The sequence below is a fragment of the Aethalodelphis obliquidens genome, unplaced genomic scaffold (assembly GCF_003676395.1).
Source record: "Aethalodelphis obliquidens isolate GAN/ISIS:26980383/991018 unplaced genomic scaffold, ASM367639v1 scaffold42, whole genome shotgun sequence".
Taxonomy (NCBI): domain Eukaryota; kingdom Metazoa; phylum Chordata; class Mammalia; order Artiodactyla; family Delphinidae; genus Aethalodelphis; species Aethalodelphis obliquidens.
This window is the reverse complement of record NW_020837986.1, coordinates 173135-195205: the sequence shown is the minus strand read 5'-3', so window position 1 is coordinate 195205 and position 22071 is coordinate 173135. Positions and strand designations below refer to the sequence as shown.

The following is a 22071-nucleotide window of genomic DNA, read 5'->3' as shown; positions in this document are numbered from 1 at the left end:
GGATAAAATGCCCAAGGAACATTTGGTACATATTTTGTTGATTATAAAGTCTGAAAATATTATAATCCCAGCTCTGGTATCTAGTATCTGTTTGTGATCTAGATACTTCTTTATCTGTAAAATGAGAGTAATACATACTTTGGAGGGTCGTGAGAAATTATACAGAATATGTGATATGCCCAGTACTGTATTGCCACAAAAGTTATCTGTCCTCTTCCCTCTCCCTTATTAATTTAGGAAAATAAAATATTTTAGTTGGTCTTCAGGCCATTTGAGATTGACTGGGTAACTTGTCTCCTCCCCATTTTGGCATGGCATGGCATGGCTTTTCTTAGGGTCTCCCCGCCCCCCCCTCCAATAACTTCTTGCTCACCTGATGGACACTAGCATTGTTGATTGATGTCTCTTCCTTTTGGACAGGGAGTACTTCCTGTATCTTTGTCCATCTGGCTAGTTTGTTGTACATAATCAAGATTTCCCATCCTGTCTTAACTGTGAATAACCAAAGGGAAAGCTAGTTAATGCTGCTAAGCCACATATCATCATTTTCATGGCTTTTGAGCTGGCGGATATAATTCTTTGTTGCTTTTAGAGTTAAAGCATGTTCATTTTCTAGCAGTTTATTGTATTCTGTGCATGTCTAAGCTTAAACCTGTACCACAGCATGATTGTTTTATGTAGAAAGCCCTATAGTATTTATAGAGAAATTTTATCCAATTGCTGTAAGATTCTTGCTCATTTTAAATCTGATTTATCATGAATCTGCTTACGACTTTTCCAAATAATATAGAAATACGTAGCATATTCTGAGAGCATTGAATTTATTGTAAATTGCTATTATTCTGTATTAAAGTAGTTGTATAGAATATGTTGCTTAAATGTAATCTTAAAGTGTGCATTGTCATATTAATATATTTAAGTAGTATAGCATAGAACTTTTAAGTAGAAATATTTTATACAAGGAAAATAATTGTAAAAATGGCTCAAGGATCTAGACAGTCCAGTTCACATTGAAGGATAGAATACATTTTGGTCTTTGGATCCCATTCACCTGGAAGTGTGGTTGAGGTGTATCTCCAGTTTAACAGTCAGTTGGGGGACATCTCTTCATTAGCAATGCAAATTAAAACTACAATGAGGTATCGCTTTACACTGGTCAGAATGGCCATTATCAAAAGAGCTAGAAACAGGGCTTCCCTGGTGGCACAGTGGTTGAGAGTCCGCCTGCCAATGCAGGGGACACGGGTTCGTGATCCGGTCTGGGAAGATCCCACATGCCGCGGAGCGGCTGGGCCCGTGAGCCATGGCCGCTGAGCCTGCGCATCCGGAGCCTGTGTTCCACAACAGGAGAGGCCACAGCAGTGAGAGGCCCGCATACCACCAAAAAAAAAAAAAAAAAAAAAAAAAACTAGAAACAATAAATGCGGGAAAGGGTGTGGTGAAAAGGGAACCCTCCTACACTGTTGGTGGAAATGTAAATTGATACAACCACTATGGAAAACAGTATGGAGGTTCCTTAAAAAACTAAAAATAGAACTACCACACGACCCAGCAATCCCAGTGCTGGGCATATACCCTGAGGAAACCATAATTCAGAAAGAGACATGCACCACAGTGTTGATTGCAGCACCATTTACAATAGCCAGGACATGGAAGCAGCCTAAATGTCCATCGACAGATGAGTGGACAAAGAAGATGTGGCACGTATATACAATGGAATGTTACTCAGCCATAAAAAGAAACGAAATTGAGTTATTTGTATGAGGTGGATGGACCTAGAGTCTGTCATACAGAGTGAAGTAAGCCAGAAAGAAAAACAAATACCGTATGCTAATGCATATATATAGAATCTTGAAAAAAAATACTGATGAACCTAGTTGCAGAGCAGGAATAAAGAGGTAGATATAGAGAATGGACTTGATGACATGGGGTGGGAGGGCGAAGCTGGGGCAAAGTGAGAGTAGCATCGACGTATATACACTACGGAATGTAAAATAGTTGGCTGGTGAGAAGCAGCAGCATAGCACAGGGAGATCAGCCCGGTGCTTTGCGATGACCTAGAGGGGTGGGATAGGGACGGTGGCAGGGAGGCTCAAGAGGGAAGGGATATGGGGACATGTGTATGCATATGGCTGATTTGCTTTGTTGTGCAACAGAAACTAACACGGTATTGTGAAGCAATTATACTCCAATAAAGATGTAGAAAAAAAATGTGCACACACACACAGAAATACATGTATGCACCTCACTACTGGATAAGAGTACAGGTTGCCCAGGGGTAGGGCAGGTATATATTGTGGTCCTGATTTCTTTTCTACTCAACTGTGTAGGTGATAATCTTTAATTGTAAGGAATCAGAATTTAGAAGGGGCTCAATATTAATAGACTGTTCTTGTAGTCAGAGATACTGGGAGACTCTTGTGCTGTATTATTTCCCATTTGGATATGGATTTTACCAATTCCATATATTCTTCAAACTAGATGGGTTGTAATTTAAGATGTAAAAATGTAAGCTGTACAGTTACTGATCTGTGTTTCTTAACCTTTTGAACTTATTGGCGGGGGGGGGAATTGATCTACTCATGGGCCTGGTACATGTTCTGTCCCCCTCTCCTACCCTAATTCTTGACTAGTGACTGAAAATGGTCTAGATTTAGTGTGTATATGCTAAGCATTTACCTTTCATACCTTCAAAAGAATAATTTACCAAACTAGGTAATATATCCCCCCAGATAAATATAGTTTGAGTCTGGCTCCACCAGTGAGTAGACAACAGACTTGGCAAGTAAAACAAATGCTATTTATACTTTTTTATGTTCATAACTAATATTAATGCAAAATAAATAGAAAACTGTACATAAAGAATTTGTCATAGTCATCTGTGCTCAGGAATTATTATATTATTGTATATGCTGCAACTATTTTTTTGGGGGTGTGGGAAATGCTTCTGTTTATTATTTCTAATGTTGAACATTTTCTTCAGCCAAATGAAATTTAAAGGATGTATTTATTCTACTTTGATTTTTTTTGTTATACAGTATTTTGTCATTCAAACTTGGACATCATGTGGTTTTTTAGACATGGTACAGTGATTGTAGTACCAAGGTTGGTCCCTATCTAAGAACTAGAAAAAGAAATCTGTCAAACCTGTTCCTAAAAAAATAGAATGTGAAAATTATTTTATATCTTAGTTATATTGATATCTTCATGTTTGAGTAAACACCACTACCGTGGTTTTACTTTTTATTTTTCTTGTTTTAAATATGTATTTATTTATTTATTTTGGCTGTGCCGGGTCTTAGTTGTGGCATGCGGGATCTTTAGTTGCAGCATGCGAACTCGTAGTTGCAGCATGCGTGTGGGATCTAGTTCCCCGACCAGGGATCGAACCCAGGCCCCCTGCATTGGCAGCGTGGATTCTTACCCAGTGGACCTACCAGGGAAGTCCCACTATTGTGGTTTTTAAATTAGGATCTTGCATTGGTACATTTCTGGATAATTACCTCTGTTACTAGAGATCATTGGACTCTGTGAAACAGTAAACTTGGTAGCATGTAGACTGCACAGTCATGTGCACATTATAGCTTGTTGTTCTGCCACATCAAGAGAAGGAGCCACATGTGTATTTGGACATAGGTAGACATATTTAGGTTTCTCTTATATGCACATAAACATTGACTTAACATGAATGACATGTATGCACTTCTGGTTTACATGATAATTGTGATTATTTTTTTTCATACTAAGACTGTCATGGTTTTGATTCTCTATTGATGTAATTTACGTCTCTAAAATTCATTTCAGTGACATCCTATATCAACCGTAGCAGTAAAAAATTTTAAAAGTTTAAAGTAACCTTTGAACTTTTATAGAAATCAGAATGGAGGAAAATCTGTTTTATAAAATATGACTTGATAAGTTGAATGTTCCATTTCCTCAGTACTTTTCAAGGCATACTTATTGATCACCTCTTATATGCTAGGCACCTTAAACTGTACTGGAGATTCAGCTTATGTGTAACAGCAAGGTAAGGGAATAATACTGAGAACATAGAATAAATTATGTCTTTCAAATTAAATGCTGTTATCCACTAAAGAGTTCATTACTCCGTTTTGAGGATTCAGCTTGTGTTTAACGTCAAAGTAAGGAAATAATATCTAGAATGTGGAGTAAATTATATTTTTAAAATAAAATGCTATTATTCACTGGATGGTTGGCCACTCAATTTAAAAATAACCTTTGAATGAAACAAATATAAAACTAAATGTATTGAGTCGTGACTACTCTTTCTGTTTTTTTTAAACTAATTTTTATTGGAGTATAGTTGCTTTACAATGTTCTATTTCTGATCTTAAGGAATCACTTTTTCTTTTTAAACATGAAAATTGGAAATCAAAACTGAACATACTTTTTTTTAATAGATCTTTATTGGAGTATAATTGCTTCACAATACTGTGTTAGTTTATATTGTACAACAAAGCGAACCAGCCATATGCAGATGAATTTTTTAAGTGGTAACTTGAGAGCTCTGCTGCCATTAAACTTCCTTTGTAGGAAACAAGTGTCAATATGTTGTAGCTTCTTTTTAGGCAAGGTTATAATACCAATTCACACAAACCAATGTTTCTCAATCTGGGGGTGGGGGAGGTTCCTTCCCACCCCCAGGGGTCATTTGGCAATGTCTGGATACTTTTGGTTGTGGGGAGGGGTTGTGTGCTACTGGCAGCGAGTGGGTACAGACCAGGGATGCTGTTCATCACCCTATGATACACAGGAAAGTCCCTACAACCAAGAATTATCAGTCAAAAATGTCAATACTGCTGAGGTACAAAGAAACTGGCCTGTATCTAGACAGCTGGTATCAAATACAACATAATTCTGCCAAGTACAGGTTACCTAAGAAAATAGTGCGATTAATTTGATGCTTAAAACCCACTTTTAAAATCACTGGAATAAAACTCAACATTTAACGTTAGTTCATTAGTTCATGTCTTTTATTAACCAATATACAATCACTTGTCTTCTGGTTTGTTGAAACAATAGGTCAGACAACATTTGCCACAATAATGTCTGTCAAAGTGGCTGGCCATAAAAACTCCAGCACCACATTCATCTGAAGGGCACTCCCGAACGAAGGTGACTGATTTTGCCATTCTCATCCACCTTATAGTGTTTCAGGACAGCCAGCTTAACCTTCTTTCTCTTATGCTTATTCTTCTTGGGAGTGTTGTAAGACTTCTTCCTTATCACCACCACGAAGTCTCAACACAAGATGAAGAGTGGACTCCTTTCGAATGTTGTGGTCAGACAAAGTACGTCCATCTTCCAGCTGCTTGCCAGCAAAGATCAGTCTTTGCTGGTCAGGAGGAATTACTTCCTTGTCCTGGATCTTGGCCTTTATGTTTTCTGTTGTATCCGAGGGTTCGACCTCGAGAGTGATGGTCTTCCCCGTCAGGGTCTTCACGAAAATCTGCATATTGGCGGTGGTGCCACCGCAGATGGCGGATCCGAAAAGATGAACATACTTTTAACTTTATTTGGAAATAATTTTAAAGTTAAAGCAAGGTTGCAAGAGAAAGAATAGTACAAAGAATTTTAAAATTTCTGCCCAGCTGAGATTCAACCAGTGTCAACAATTTGCTGGCCTCCTTTCTTTTCTCTTCTTCCCTTCCCCTCCTCTTCTCCTGTTACTCGCTCACTCACTTGTATGTAACCCCCCCCCCAAACATTGGAGGGTCCTTTGTGTACATAATGGCTTTTTTGTCCTAAATACTAAGAATAGGGATAGTCTCTTAAATAACCACAGTACAGAAATAAACTTCAGTAAATTTAACATTGGTAAAATACTTTATCTATTGTCCATATTCTAAATTTTGTTAGTTGATCCAATAGTGTCGTTTATAGCATTTTCCCCCTCTAGTACAGGATCCAGTATAGGATCAAATATTGCATTTAATTGTCATTTCTCTTTAGCTTCCTTTAATCTGGAATACTTAAAGACTTTGTCTTTTATGACATTGTCATTTTTGAAGAATATAGTATTGTGGCATTGTGGGATCTGGTTACACTTTATTTTTTAATTTTATTTTTTAAAATTTATTTGGCTGCATCGGGTCTTAGTTGTGGCAAGCGAGCTCCTTAGAGTTGTGGCAGGGAGGCGCCTTAGTTGCGGCTCCAGGGCTCTTTGGTTGCAGCACATGGGCTCCTTAGTTGTGGCACACTGGCTCCTTAGTTGTGGCATGCAAACTCTTAGTTGTAGCACGCATGTGGGATTTAGTTCCCTGACCAGGGATCGAACCTGGGCCCCCTGCATTGGGAGCGCAAGGTCTTATCCACTGTGCCACCAGGGAAGTCCCCGTGGTTAACACTTTAAAATCATGACATTAAGCCACATTAGTGGGGGCTTCCTTGATGGTGCAGTGGTTAAGAATCCACCTGCCAATGCAGGGGACACGGGTTCCAGCCCTGGTCTGGGAAGATCCCACATGCTGCGGAGCAACTAAGCCCGTGCGCCACAGCTACTGAGCCTGCGCTCTAGAGCCTGCGAGCCACAACTACTGAGGCCCATGCGCCTAGAGCCTGTGCTCTGCAACAAGAGAAGCCACTGCAGTGAGACGGCGGTGCACCGCAACGAAGAGTAGCCCCTGCTCGTCGCAACCAGAGAAAGCCTGTGCACAGCAGTGAAGACCCAACACAGCCAAAAATAAATAAATAAATAAACAAATAAACAAGTAAATAAATAAGCAAGCCACATTAGTGAAAGTTATTTTAAGTTCTTTTCTCTTTTATTTTAACTTACGTTGTGAGAAAAAAACCACACCAAGTTCTTAAAACGTATCAGCTTTTCAGCCTTTACATTTTACTATCAAAATTATTGGTAGAATAAATTCCACTGGTGTTTAATTCATACCTAGAACATCTGAAAGATGATAATGTAATCTAAAACTTCCGATTTTGATTTTTTAAAGCTACATATTTTAAGTTTGATCAGGATCTTGTGTAAAATTTTGCATTTCTATTTGTCTCTCATCCTGGCAGTATTGTGCCACCTAGTGGAAATTTATATCCTTCAATGTATGTCTCAGACTAGATGGAATGCAAGATGCATTTTAACAAATGAAGAAAAAGTAGTTTGGAGTGTTTGAACTTCTCCGTTGACTTGCAATTCTTTATAGCAGTGATTGTCTTCGTAAACAAGAGTTTAAGACAAATAAAATTCTTGTTAAGTGAAGGCTTAGTAGATGTCTTAAAATTATGAGCCACTGAGTATTAAAATCTGCTCTTTTTTCAACAATAGCCTGCATTTATTTTATCAATGCAACTTTAACCAAGGCATATTATATTTCCATCAGTTAATATTAAAATAATTGTTGTTCTGTGGATCTTCTCAAAATCCTCCCACCTGGAGTTTTATTGTTGTGCATCTAATTTGTAAGCAGAATGTATGGAGTTTACATGTTATTTACACAATCTCAGTTTATTTTGAAGTAGCAGAAGAAAAACACATTGGATGATAAATACTAAAGAAATGGTCTAAGGAAAAAATGTGCTACCTTGAAAATAGCCTGAAAATAATTTAGGTATTTATCATTTGAAGACTTCTAACCAATTGACAAGATAAGATCTCATTTGTGTATAAGTAAAATTTAGGATTTTATCAGTTGGAGAGTTGACAGTCTCTTTTTCTTATTAACTATGCAGAAGATGCCTTGTTCTTTGTGAGGTATTCAATATACGCATTTTTTTTTACATCTTTATTGGAGTATAATTGCTTTACAATGGTGTGTTAGTTTCTGCTTTATAACAAAGTGAATCAGTTATACATATACATATGTTCCCATATCTCTTCCCTCTTGCGTCTCCCTCCCTCCCTCCCACCCTCCCTATCCCACCCCTCCAGGCGGTCACAAAGCACCGAGCTGATCTCCCTGTGCTATGCGGCTGCTTCCCACTAGCTAACTACCTTACGTTTGGTAAATATACGCATTTTTACTCAGTCTTGAGAAACATTTGTCCTGGGGTTGGATGGACATTCTGCATAATTAAACTGGAATATGAACTCTTGAGGTCTTCAGAACAGTTGTGTACTATAAAGAATTTTGAGAATTATCTAACCATTTAGGGAGAGCAGTTCTGAATTACAAAATGCAGCCATTCAAGCATATGACACCTTTATGAGAGTCATGAATATTTTATAATGTTTGTATCTTATTATTCTTTCTTAGTTGCTGATGTATATTCAAGATGAGCGGATTAGGAGAAAACTCCCTGGATCCACTGGCCCCTGATTCACGAAAACGCAAGTTGCCATGTGATACTCCAGGACAAGGGTAAGCAGTTTATTTCCTGATACTTCACCAAGGGCGCCTCCCCCGCCTTTATTTGTTTTGAAGATACCATTTCAGCTTTCTTTATTTGCATTTTCTGGTTAGATTTATTTGTTTGTTTTTGTCTTTGTTTAAATAATATGGTTTTGCTTTGTAGTAAGTACAGTGGTACAATGATGAGATGGGGACATTCTTATGTTATAATAGAGGCTTTATGGCTGATTCAGATAGAAATGAGAATATTATACTAACTGTGTGATATTGTAAGAAGCATTTCTCAATAGAGGACGTAAGAGTTAGGAATAGATCAACAAGATTATTACAAGTAAGAATCTTTAGTATCCTTTAAGAACATGTTATAAGTTGATATTTTGGCAATTGTGAGGTTTCATCATTCTTTTCCTGAATGAAGTTAGAAGTTTAAAAAATAGAAATAAAATATTCTATTTTATGTAGTGATACTTCATAGCTTTTTTAGTATTTGCCAGGGTCAATATCACTTGAATTTCACTGTGATGGTTGCAAAATAAAAAAACCTATAATTCATAAAACCTCATAATTAATAAGTAGCTATTAATGTTTTTATTATTTGTTAATTTTATTGTCTCTTCGTGGTAAAGACTATTTATCCCCATTTTCCAGATGATGAAATGAGACTAATGCCTAAGGCCACTAGGCTAACAACAGGTGGATCTGAATTTAGGTTTGCATGAATTTCAACTGTATTGTACTAGGTCTCCAAGACAATGTTTTGGTAGTCTTTATGGGCTGAATTTAGTTTGTTTATATATGAGTGTAACGGTGTTGTGTAGGTACTGATTCTGCTCATAGCTCTTTTGTGATAGATATATTTATGGCCTTTTTCCCCCCCTCTCCCAGCCTTACCTGCAGTGGTGAAAAGTGGAGACGGGAGCAGGAGAGTAAATATATTGAAGAATTGGCTGAACTGATATCTGCTAATCTTAGTGATATTGACAACTTCAATGTCAAACCAGATAAATGTGCAATTTTAAAGGAAACAGTAAGACAGATACGTCAAATAAAAGAGCAAGGTAATACAAAGTAAGAAAACACTCAAGTCTTTTAGAAGGAACTTGTTAACTGTGTTCACATTTGCCTTTTGCTACCTGTTGCTTAGGTGGGAACTGCTGCTCCTTGAGGGCTGTCCTCTGTGGGGCTAGATGGACAGATGAGTTGACCAGCTTTGCTCTTTAGGAAACAGTCACCAGGATTGGAAGAAGGCCAGTGTTGCTCACCCTGTCACTTGTTAGGTCCCTTTCAGGAAGCAATGGGATAGTACATTTAGTAGGGAAAGAAAATTTAGAGTATCTTCTGTCCTCCTGGGTGACTCGGAAGTTTAATTTTAACCTTTAAAAACTGTAGCATCATTTTCTTATCAGGAAATGTGTATGTGCTTATGCACATCTGTGTGCGTGTCTCTTCGGGGAACAATTTGAAGGTGGATTTAATCTATAACTGATATATATGCTATTTGTAGTATTGCCTTATGTCTTTTTAGGAAAAGCTATTTCCAGTGATGATGATGTTCAGAAAGCTGATGTATCTTCCACAGGACAAGGAGTTATTGATAAAGACTCCTTAGGACCACTTTTACTTCAGGCAAGTACAAGGTTTTAGCCATACGATAAGCTGAGTTGATTTAAAAAGAAAGAAAGAAAGAAAGAAAAAAATTTTGGCTAGGATATGAGAGCAAAAAGAAAATGTTTCTTTTCATGAGGTAGAACTCAGTATTCTGAGTATGATGATAAAAAATGCTCTTGTATTTAAAATATACATAACTCATGAGGTCCTGTGGTGCCCTGCCTCCCCGCAATAAAAATGCATTTGGGCATATTTTAGCTCAGACCTTTTTGTGTATTTTTGCATAATTGATAGTATGGCACGCTACAGTTTTATATTTTTGAGGAAGTTTTAAGACTTAAAATACGTGTTTTTTGGTAAGTAGTTGTCTTAAATAGATTGAGTTAAGCTATAGCACTTACAGAATGTTTCTTTTTAAGTCATGACCTGAAGCCCTTTATTCAGGTTCACTTATCAACTGTTTTTGTTCCAATTAGTTTGTTCCAGCTACTTTTTAGTTGATCAGTTCAGTTCCTCTTTGTAAATTCTCACTAAGGAGTGGTATAGTTCCTATAGCTTAACTTGGTAACAAATGGAAAAATGGGAAGCACTAAGGATGATTTTTCATATTTTTAAAAACTCCTTTGAAGAAGTAATTCTTCAAAAATTAGATTAGATGTTATAATTCAGATTTTGTCTTTACTGTCATCTTTTCACATTGTCTTTTTCATACAGCCCTGTATTGATGGTGCTAATGTTAATAGAAATGATGGCTCATAGTTGTTAAATCAACAGTTTTTTTCAAATTCTATTTAGTACTATGGCTGGTGTCTTAGTCTGCTAAGGCTGCCATAACAAAATACCACAGACTGTGTGGCGTAAACAACAGAAATTTATTTCTTATAGTTCTGGAGGCTGGAAGTCCAAGATCAAGGTGTTGGCAGGCTTGGTTTCTCCTGAGACCTACCTCTCTCCTTGGCTTGTAGATGGCTGCCTTCTCCTTGTGTCTTCACGTGACCTTTTCTCTGTGTGTGTGCATTTCTGGTGTCTGTCTCTCTTCTCATAAGAACACCAGTCCTATTGGATTAGAGCTACCCTTATGGACCTCATTTAACCTTAATTACCTCCTGAAAGGCCCTATCTCCAAATACAGTCACATTGAGGTTTAAGGCTTCAACATATGAATTTTGGTGGGGGAAGGGATACAGTTCAGTCCATAATAGCCGATATTAACATATCCCACTTCAGGCATTGGATGGCTTCCTGTTTGTGGTGAATCGTGAAGGAAACATTGTGTTTGTGTCAGAAAATGTCACCCAGTACCTGCAATATAAGCAAGAGGACCTGGTTAACACAAGTGTCTACAATATTTTGCATGAAGAAGACAGAAAGGATTTTCTTAAAAACTTACCAAAATCTACAGGTAGGCTTTTAATGTGTATCTTCCTTTTTTTAAAAAATATTTATTTATTTATTTGGCTGTGCTGGATCTTAGTCGTGGCACGCGGGATCTTTGTTGCCGCATGCGGGATCTTCGTTGTGGCATGGGGGATCTTTAGTTGTGGCATGTGGGATCTAGTTCACTGACCAGGGATCGAACCTGGGCCCCCTGCATTGGGAGCACAGAGTCTTAGCCCCGGACCACCAGGGAAGTCCCTGTATTTTCTAAGTAAGTTAAAAAAATTTCTTTTTCTTGATCATTTCTTAGAAAATTGAATATACCTTTTAGAAAGCTAAGTGATGATTTATGTAGAACAGGGCAAGTGGTAGATAGCAAAATTTCAAATACGAATTTCGAGTTTGGTATACATTTCATGGGTCTAAGATATACAGTGAGTTACAAAATAGAAGTGAGATACCTGTTGAATTTGAAATTGAAATTATTCCAGTGTTTTATATATTGCCACTTTGAAATGTTATTGTAGGAATTACTATGGAAGATGTATAATGAGGAAATATGTATAGCTTAAATTCTTCTTTTTTTTTTTTTAATTGGAGTATAGTTGATTTGTAGCTTAAATTTTTGATGATAGTCATGGACTGAATTGCCAGCTTTTAAAAATCTCCTTTCAACTTGTTTTCTAAAGTTAATGGAGTTACCTGGACAAATGAGACCCAGCGACAAAAAAGCCATACATTTAATTGCCGTATGTTGATGAAAATACCACACGACGTTCTGGAAGACATAAACACTAGTCCTGAAATGCGCCAGAAATATGAAACGATGCAGTGCTTTGCCCTGTCCCAGCCACGTGCTATGATGGAGGAAGGAGAAGGTGAGAGTCATCACATGCTTGTGGTGATTATCAAACAATAGCAGCCAAACTTGTAGTTTTGTAATTTCCATTGTAATTCTTCCTACTGAATTCCATGTTCTTACTGGCCTATTGAATAGACACATCCAAAGGTTAAGTATAATCCTTACCTGGTTAAATTTTCTATTGCAGATTTGCAATCCTGTATGATCTGTGTGGCACGCCGCATTACCACAGGAGAAAGAGCATTTCCATCAAATCCTGAGAGCTTTATTACTAGACATGATCTTTCAGGTAAAAACTGTGCGTGTGTGTATGTTTTGTTCATTTTGAAAATCTTTATAAGAGTTAACTTTTCTACAGCCTGCACTATCATTTAAGTGCCTACACTGTAACAAATACTTTGCATGGATTATTTCCTATGTTTCTTATAATATTATTATTATTTTTTAAAATTTAATTTAATTTAATTTTTTATTTTATTTATTTTTGGCTGCATTGGGTCTTCATTGCTGTGCAGGGGCTTTCTCTAGTTGTGGCGAGCGGGGGCTACTCTTCCTTGTGGTGCATGGGCTTCTCATTGCGGTGGTTTCTCTTGTTGTGGAGCATGGGCTCTAGGCACGTAGGCTTCAGTAGTTGTGGCACATGGGCTCAGTAGTTGTGACTTGCTGGCTTTAGAGCTCAGGCTCACTAGTTGTGGCGCATGGGCTTAGTTGCTCTGCGGCTTGTGGGATCTTCCTGGACCAGGACTCGAACCCGTGTCCCCTGCATTGGCAGGTGGATTCTTAACCACTGCGCCACCAGGGAAGTCCCTTATGTTTCTTATACAACCCTAGGAGAGATTCAACGAAACCTTGGGCATTTAAGTTGGGTGTGTTTGACACTTAAAATCCCTCAGATAAACACACAAAAAAATGTAGATGCGGGCTTCCCTGGTGGCGCAGTGGTTGAGAGTCCGCCTGCCGATGCAGGGGACACGGGTTCGTGCCCCGATCCGGGAAGATCCCACATGACGCGGAGCGGCTGGGCCCGTGAGCCATGGCCGCTGAGCCTGTGCTCCTCAACGGGAGAGACCACAGCAGTGAGAGGCCCGTTTACCGCAAAAAAAAAAAAAAAAGTAGACGCACCTGGCTTTCTCTCCAAATAACATTTCAAATCAGAAGCCAGTATTTCTTTTCTGTAACTTCAAATCCATTTTTCATAAAGAAGTGCACTTCAAAAAGATGGGTAATTTAATGGGAATTACTGGGAGTAATTCTTGACATCAAAATGAATTTCAGTTTTGGTCTGCCCTTTTTTGCCCATGAGAGTAAAGAATTAAAGTCAGTGCAGTTGATAATGAACAATGATGAAATGAAACACAGTGGCAATTTTCTGTTTAATAGGAAAAGTTGTCAACATAGATACAAATTCACTGAGGTCTTCCATGAGGCCTGGTTTTGAAGATATAATCCGAAGGTGTATCCAGAGATTTTTTAGTCTTAATGATGGGCAGTCATGGTCCCAGAAACGTCACTATCAAGAAGGTAAAGAATTTGGAGGTTAATTCTGGATCTTGTTTGTCATTGTGTTTGATGTGCTATAGAGCAATAAGTATATACGTGACCATAGTTGTTTTTGTCTGTGTGGGGTAGGAAGATGATTCTTGAGCATGATTCTTGAGCAAGATGATTCTTATGTTAGCCTAATTTTGGTGGGGTCCAGTCTTTCACTGGATTTTGAAAATGTTGGATTTGTATATTTCCTTTCTGTTTTCTCCTGTATGCATTTGTTCTGCCAGTTGTAGTTACTAGTAATGGGATATTTTCTCCAAAAGCTTATATCCATGGCCATGCAGAAACCCCAGTGTATCGATTCTCATTGGCTGATGGCACTGTAGTGACTGCACAGACAAAAAGCAAACTCTTCCGAAATCCTGTGACAAATGATCGTCACGGCTTTGTCTCAACCCACTTTCTTCAGAGGTAATGATAGATTACTTTGTATTCTCATTAAATGCAGCAGTGTTCTCGAGATGCTTTATTGTTAGTGTAAAAAAGGAGAAGAAAAATTAAGAAAAGCAGGCAGTGGTTGGGTTTGCTGAAGTGCACTTAGATTCCTAAAGTATGTTTTCTTTAAGGTTATATTTTTATGTGTAAATGAGGATTTGTTCATTAATTAATTCCTGGGAAAGCTGGAGGATGGGAAGCCTAGTGGATAAAAGAATACATAAAATCTGACTACCTCTGTTACTTTTCATTTCTAATGATATATTACATTGCTTTTATGGATTGAATTTAAAATTTGAAGGTAGACTTCAAGAAGAAATAGTTACTATTGCTGTTGCTAATGGTAAATGAGCAACACAGGAAGGAGCAGGATATTCACCCATTAATTATCTTGAGTAATTTGCAGGCGCCTCCAGGTTAACCCCTTGGTATATGAGAACTCTTGTAAAGCCCCACTGCGATTCCAGCTAACATAGCTTGGGGCCCCTCGTGGCGCTCTGATGGTGTCACTCATTTAGATTCTGTGGCTTATTAAAAGTATGTTATTAGATTAATAACTGATCAGTGTCTAGATTGTTATTGTCACTAGGCATTGGAATGGCGCCTAAGAAGTTAAGTTTCTGGGGCACTTACTTCATCCTTTAAAAAAAAAAAATCTGATGCAGGCTTTTAACGCATGCCTGTAATTTTTTAGTAAAACATTGTTCTGTTTCTTTGCAGGGAACAGAATGGGTATAGACCAAACCCGAATCCTGTTGGACAAGGCATTAGACCTCCAGCAGCTGGATGCAACAGTTCAGTAGGCAGCATGAACATGTCGCCAAACCCCGGCTTGCAGATGCTGAGCAGCAGGACCTACGGTGTGGCTGAGCCCGGTGCCACGGGGCAGATGAGTGGAGCCAGGTATGGGCCTTCCGGTAGCATAGCTTCAGTGAACCCTGGGCCAGGCATGCAGTCACCATCTTCCTACCAGAACAACAACTATGGTCTCAACATGAGTAGCCCTCCACATGGGAGTCCTGGTCTTGGCTCCAGCCAGCAGAATATTATGATTTCTCCGCGTAATCGTGGGAGTCCAAAGATGGCCTCACATCAGTTTTCTCCTGTTGCAGGTATTTGTGTTACATTTCCTTTTCTTTATTTTTTTCTTTTTCAGTAATTCTTCTCTATCCATACCATTGTAATTCTTGTAAAGTTAATTCATTTTAAAACAGAAACTTTGAAGTCTTAAGTAGTGTTTTGTTATAGCATCTGATAGTCTAATTCTTTTCCTGACTTCTCTCCAAATCCAGGTGTGCACTCTCCCATGGGATCTTCTGGCAATTCTGGGAGTCACAGCTTTTCTAGCAGCTCTCTCAGTGCCCTTCAAGCTATCAGTGAGGGAGTAGGGACTTCTCTTTTATCTACTCTGTCTTCACCAGGTCCCAAATTGGATAACTCTCCCAATATGAATGTAAGTCAACCAAGTAAAGTGAACAGTCAAGATTCCAAGAGTCCCCTAGGCTTGTATTGCGACCAGAATCCAGTGGAGAGTTCAATGTGTCAGTCAAATAGCAGAGATCACCTCAATGACAAAGAAAGTAAGGAGAGCAGTGCGGAAGGGCCAGAGAATCAGCGGGGTCCTCTGGAAAGCAAAGGTCACAAAAAATTACTGCAGTTACTTACCTGTTCTTCTGAGGACCGGGGTCATTCCTCCTTGACCAACTCGCCCCTGGATTCAAGTTGTAAAGACTCTTCCATTAGTGTCACCAGCCCCTCTGGGGTCTCCTCTTCGACGTCTGGAGGAGTGTCCTCCACGTCCAATATGCACGGGTCACTGCTGCAAGAGAAGCACCGAATTTTGCACAAGTTGCTGCAGAATGGGAATTCACCGGCCGAGGTAGCCAAGATTACCGCCGAAGCCACTGGGAAAGACACTAGCAGTACAACGTCTTGTGTAGAAGGAAACGTCAAGCAGGAGCAACTGAGCCCTAAGAGAAAGGAAAATAATGCTCTGCTTAGGTACCTGCTGGACAGGGATGATCCTAGTGACACGCTCTCCAAAGAACTACAGCCCAAAGTGGAAGGCGGCGTAGACAGTAAAGTGAGCCAGTGCAGCAGCTCCACCATCCCGAGCTCAAGTCAAGGGAAGAACGCCAAAATTAAGACAGAAACAAATGAAGAGGTAACTTGTCTTCTGTATATTCTAGCTTAGGCATTGTATTTCAGCATTGCATTTCTGTGTTAGAAAGACAGTGTGTTATGCACAGATTCTTACCTTCTGTTTTAGGTTTATTTAATGGAAGTTAATCTGGAGCTGTCACTTTTTCGGTAGCTCTTCTGAGCATCAGTAAAGTGTATTATGATGCAGTGTAGAAATAATCAGATATGTGTGCTTTCAAATGTGACTGTACCTCATTAGTAGGCAATTTGAAATCTTTCATGGAAATTTTTATTATTGGAATGAGCACATTGGGTCATTAAGTGTATGGTAGAAATGGGAAAAAACCTTTTGTATTAGGCAACAGAATTTTGATTTTTACCTAAGATCAAGTTTCATATACATGATCACATTCTATACAAGCATTTCCCAGACTCCTCTTGAGGAACACTATTCTGGAAGACGTTAATATGCACCTGAGAAAATAAAGTCTTGGAGAAGTCCTATTGTTAGGATGTGTGTTTAACTTTGTTTAGTGTTTCCCAAATGTATTGACCAAAAGCCCTTTTTAAAGCATAGCTATGAATATCTTGTTGAACATCAGCTTATTTTTTTATTATTATTATTTAAAAATTTTTAAAAAAATTTTTATTATTAATCATACATGTTTTCAGAAGTATGTGTAGAGGCAGACATCTCTGTCAGCTCATGATTCTGACTAATGTTTGCTGGAAAATATCCTGCAGTTTGAGAATTAAACATATAGGGTAAATTAAAAAATGCCCCTTTGAAAGCACCTCCAAACCCACGGATTTATCCCAGAATTTTCAACTGTTTTTACTGTTTTATGTTTTTACTTTCAAGGAAGTAGTGTAGGGATAGGGGTCATAATCAGCTAGCTAGCCTCTAAGTTGGGTGTTACCATTTCAGGTAACTATTGTGTTTTACTTGTTCCCATTTCATCTCTTTTCCTCTGATGAGTATGTTTTATACCTATGTATCTAGTAATGTACACAGGTTAATTAAAAAAAATTATTTTCAGGGATCTGGAGACTTGGATAATCTAGATGCTATTCTTGGTGATCTGACTAATTCTGACTTCTACAGTAATTCCATATCCACAAATGGTAGTAATCTGGTAACGAAGCAACAAATGTTTCAAGGAACTAATTCTCTGGGTAAGAAAGAACTAGATTTTATTCTTGCTGCCTTTGAACTTTTCTGCACACCTGTATGTACTCTTAATTAAAACTAGGATCCAACTTTAAAATGTATACTCCACCTTAGTTTCTTTTACTAATTTATAATGTAGGTGATTTTAAAAGCTTTTTGGATAGTTTCCCATTTCTAACTAATATGATGCCAGTAATCACAGGGCTTATAGGAAAATGTTCCTCTCTGGTTGCTGCAGGTGAGTAGTAGGTACTCTGTACCTACTAGTACCTTTATTTGTCTTAGGCACAGAGAATTGGATTAAAAAGCAAATCAAAACCTGTCCTTTGACACTAACTTACTTTGGTGTTTGCTGGTTCTTACCCAACCTCTGTCCTATAGCTGAGTGTTTCTTGATTCATCAGTTTAACAAGGATATATTATATGTATCAATTGAAAAAGAATAATCCACAATTATCTGGAAAGGTGGTTATTCATTTTTAGTGGCACTATTTCCGAAACTGAAATGGAAAGTTAGATCAATCAAATAGGTTAGAAAAAACAAAAAGAAAAAGGTAGGAAATTTTGTTTTACTCCTTGCTTGATTAGAAGGCAACTTATCTGGTTACATTTAGTAGTAAAATTTTAAACTTTAAATATGCATGTTAAAGAACTTCCAGGAGTTTGAAACATTGGTAAAATTTTTACTATTAAGTGAAGCAGAATATGAATGACCATATCAGGCTAGAGAACAGTGCCTAATACTTCAGCCAAGACCGAGACTCTTGTTTTTTACTTTATTTGGAATACAAGGCTTCTTTTTTCTTCTTCTTTCTTTTTTTGGGGGGCTTATTTATTTTGTAAAGGAAGACAGTGTTTATTTTGGTAAGAAAGACATTCTTGGGTGGGTGGTATTTATGTCTTGTACTTGATTATTTATGTACTGAATCATCAGAGGATATTTATGTATTGTGCTTTTATGTTTTTTAACAGGTTTGAGGAGTCCACAGTCTGTGCAGTCTGTTCGTCCTCCATATAACCGAGCAGTGTCTCTAGACAGCCCTGTTTCCGTTGGCTCAAGCCCTCCAGTAAAGAATATTGGTGCTTTCCCCATGTTACCAAAGCAACCCATGTTGGGTGGCAATCCAAGAATGATGGATAGTCAGGAAAATTATGGCTCAAACATGGGTGTGTTATTTCTTTTAATTTTATTTTAAATTTTATTTATTTATTTTTGGCTGCCTTGGGTCTTCATTTTTGTGCGTGGGCTTTCTCTAGTTGCAGCGAGCGGGGGCTACTCTTCTTTGCGGTGCGCGGGCTTCTTATTGCGGAGCACGGGCTCTAGGCACGTGGGCTTCAGTAGTTGTGGCACGTGGACTCAGTAGTTGTGGCTCCCGGGCTCTAGAGGGCAGGCTCAGTAGTTGTGGCGCATGGGCTTAGTCGCTCCGTGGCATGTGGGATCTTCCCGGACCAGGGCTTGAACCCGTGTCCCCTGCATTGGCAGGAGGATTCCCAACCACTGCGCCACCAGGGAAGTCCCTGATATGTTATTTCTAATGAATATTAATGATTAAAAATTTCTTTTGGGAAAAGCAAATTTAAAATACTTAATTGGAATTAATTAACAGGATTTTGAATAACAGTAGCATGTTTCTTTCATGAGTATTCTTCATTTATTCTGTGTCTTGGTGATTTAAACTCTCAAGGAGACTTTCGGTCCAAGACATTTTCTTCTTTGGCCACTCTGTGGGGCATGAGGGGTCTTAGTTCTCTCACAGGGATTGAACCTGTGCCCCAGGGAAGTCTTGCAAGACATTTTCTAATCTGTAATGAATACATAGCAATACAGGCATACCTCAGCAGTATTGCAGGTTCTGTTTCAGACCACCGCAATAAAGTAAATATCACAATAAAGCGAGTCACGTTAATTTTTTGGTTTCCCAGTGCATATAAAAGGTAGGTTTACACTATACTGTATTGTGTGCAATAGCATTATGTCTAAAAACAAATGTACGTACCTTAATTTAAAAACACTTTATTGCTAAAATATGCTAACCATCATCCGACAACATAGGGTTGCCACAAACCTTCAATTTGTAAAAAACGCAGTGTCTCTGAAGCGCAATACAGTGAAGGTATGCCTGTGGTGGCCTATCAGAAATGTCTTAACAGTTGGCCCGCCCTCTTTTTAGAATGACAAAGGCTCATGCGTCTAATGACTGCACCTGTATATAAGAAGAATTTCATTGTAACATGGAAAATACCTAATTTCTGTTTTAGGTGGACCAAACAGAAATGTGACTGTGAATCAGACTCCTTCCTCAGGAGACTGGGGCTTACCAAACTCAAAGGCCAGCCGAATGGAACCTATGAATTCAAGCTCCATGGGGAGACCAGGAACGGATTATAATGCTTCTTTACCCAGGCCTGCCATGGGTGGCTCAATGCCCGCCATGCCTCTTCGGTCCAGTAGCATCCCAGGTGTGAGACCAATGCTGCAGCAGCAGCATCATCAGCAGCAGCAACAGCAGCAGATGCTTCAGCTGCGTAAGCACTCCTTTCATAAGAAAAGAAAATTAGATGTTTTAGACTAACTTTTGCCTTTGGCTTATTTGAAAATTTATCCTTTCTTTTTGTTCCCCCAGGGCCCGGTGAGATTCCCATGGGGATGGGGGTCAGTCCTTATGGCCAAGCAGCACCATCGAACCAACCTGGTTCCTGGCCAGATGGCATGTTGTCCATGGAACAAGGCCCTCATGGGACTCAAAATAGGTGGGGCTCTATTACGTGACCCTGTGGAAAATGTAAGCATTGGATTATCTAGAAAAGGGTGAGAGCACAGGAACAAACCTGAAAGAGAATGAGAAAAACTCTCTGTAATTGAGGTACTCATTGCCATCTGTGTGTAAAAGCGAGGCTGAGTCTGAGACAGCATGCGTTCATGGGAGAGGGAGGAGACAGGACTGTATCTCTCAGCGATCGGGAGCGTTGAGTGGTCACACCTGGGAGCCTCCATGTGCCATGGTCGTCTCTCATAATGAAACAATCCTCCTCCACGAGGAGAGGGATAAATTAGCACTAGTTTGACAAGATAAATGGTCCACAGAGGGTGAGCCTCAGTTTTCTGGAAAGTTCATTTTTTAAGATTCGATAATTCTTTTCTAAAATTATTTAAAACGTTTCAGGGATGAAGGTGAAAGTGAAATATAGCATGCTTCTATTTTTGTGAAAGAAAGATTGTGGGTTATGTCTATTTCATTTTTTAAGTTTGGTCAGTAACTCATTGGCATGAAAGAGGCTACCTGTCACTGTCAGCTCTGACTTGAGTTCTACAATAAATTAAGCAAAGAAAAATGAATTGGTCTGTTGAGTAGACAGACATGTAACTACATGAGCTTGTTAACTTGAGTGCTTCTCTACCCAGTAGAGAACAAATAGTTTCATCACAGAATTTTTCTGAGACTGGATAAATGTCTAGCTCCATGCCCCTGTAATGTGTTGGAGAACTGTGGCATTGCTGTGGGGTTTGTGTTACACTTCTACGGGCTTTGTATTATACTTGTCGATACATGAGCTCTGTGGACTGTGTATGAAACAAAGTTATTTTGGTAGAACCCTGGGCTCAGTTCAGCATTTCTACCTTTTTTCCCATTCTTTTGTTGATTTCTCCAGCCTGCAATATCCTAACTACTACCACTTCTGTTCTTGTAGGGTCTTGAAAACACCACCCTCTTCATCCCTCCAATCTCCTTTCCCAAATCTCTGCTATCCTCTAAATGTCAAGGGATCTAGCAATTACATTTTGGTGGTGGAGTTGAGAGTTGTAATCTAGATATGGTGGTCGAAGATGACCTGGTGAGGTTTAAAATTGTGGGTCTTAAATTTAAATTGATGCCGTTTGTTCTTTTCTGCTACTCTGTTAGTTTATTATTTACACTTGTATTATTTGAGTTATTGCATAGTAAAAATACTGTGCGGAGTTACTTTGATCTTTTTTTTTTTTTTAAGAGGAAAAGCACCATTGAAATTGAATCTAAGTCTCTTTTTAGGCCACTTCTTAGGAATTCCCTGGATGATCTCCTTGGGCCGCCTTCTAACCTTGAAGGCCAGAGTGATGAAAGAGCATTGTTGGACCAGCTGCACACACTCTTGAGCAACACAGATGCCACAGGCCTGGAAGAAATTGACAGAGCTCTCGGCATTCCTGAACTTGTAAATCAAGTAGGTAGCAGTACTGTGGACGTAGAAATGTGTGTGTGTGTGTCTGTGTCTGTGTCTGTGTCTGTGTCTGTGTCTGTGTGCATGCGTGCTCGCATATATCCATGAAGCCATGTACAACAGTGCCTATATGTGTATCTTTTCTCTTCTTTATGTACAGCACTACATTCATGGATACCAGCATTAAATTTAGAAAATATACTTTATAATTGTGATAGAACTTCCAGCAACTTACTGTTTTATAAAGATGTCAGATTTTAGGCAACCATAGAAATGATCCACTAAAACTACTATACAGTTGTTTTTTTTTTTTTTTTTTTTGCGGAACGCGGGCCTCTCACTGTTGCGCCCTCTCCCGTTGCGGAGCACAGGCTCCGGACGCGCAGGCCCAGCGGCCATGGCTCACGAGC

At 38.9% G+C, this 22071-nt stretch overlaps 1 protein-coding gene and 1 pseudogene across 6 annotated transcripts in view; one reads left to right on the top strand and one right to left on the bottom strand.

Moving 5' to 3' along the window:
- NCOA3 (nuclear receptor coactivator 3) overlaps positions 1-22071 on the top strand; it is a 121068-nt gene that overhangs the window by 83874 nt on the left and 15123 nt on the right. For all 6 annotated transcript variants that reach the window (XM_027078098.1, XM_027078093.1, XM_027078094.1 and 3 more), the window contains 15 exons: positions 8226-8330; positions 9207-9379; positions 9847-9947; positions 11157-11331; positions 11996-12184; positions 12356-12457; positions 13549-13689; positions 13980-14127; positions 14872-15263; positions 15444-16315; positions 17334-17469; positions 18437-18631; positions 19724-19990; positions 20089-20215; positions 21493-21664. In XM_027078098.1, coding sequence (XP_026933899.1) covers positions 8245-8330; positions 9207-9379; positions 9847-9947; positions 11157-11331; positions 11996-12184; positions 12356-12457; positions 13549-13689; positions 13980-14127; positions 14872-15263; positions 15444-16315; positions 17334-17469; positions 18437-18631; positions 19724-19990; positions 20089-20215; positions 21493-21664 — 3276 coding nt within the window. In that variant the 5' untranslated portion in view covers positions 8226-8244. The remainder of the gene's footprint in view (positions 1-8225; positions 8331-9206; positions 9380-9846; positions 9948-11156; positions 11332-11995; positions 12185-12355; positions 12458-13548; positions 13690-13979; positions 14128-14871; positions 15264-15443; positions 16316-17333; positions 17470-18436; positions 18632-19723; positions 19991-20088; positions 20216-21492; positions 21665-22071) is intronic.
- Positions 4977-5533, bottom strand: LOC113605099 (ubiquitin-40S ribosomal protein S27a pseudogene; annotated as a pseudogene).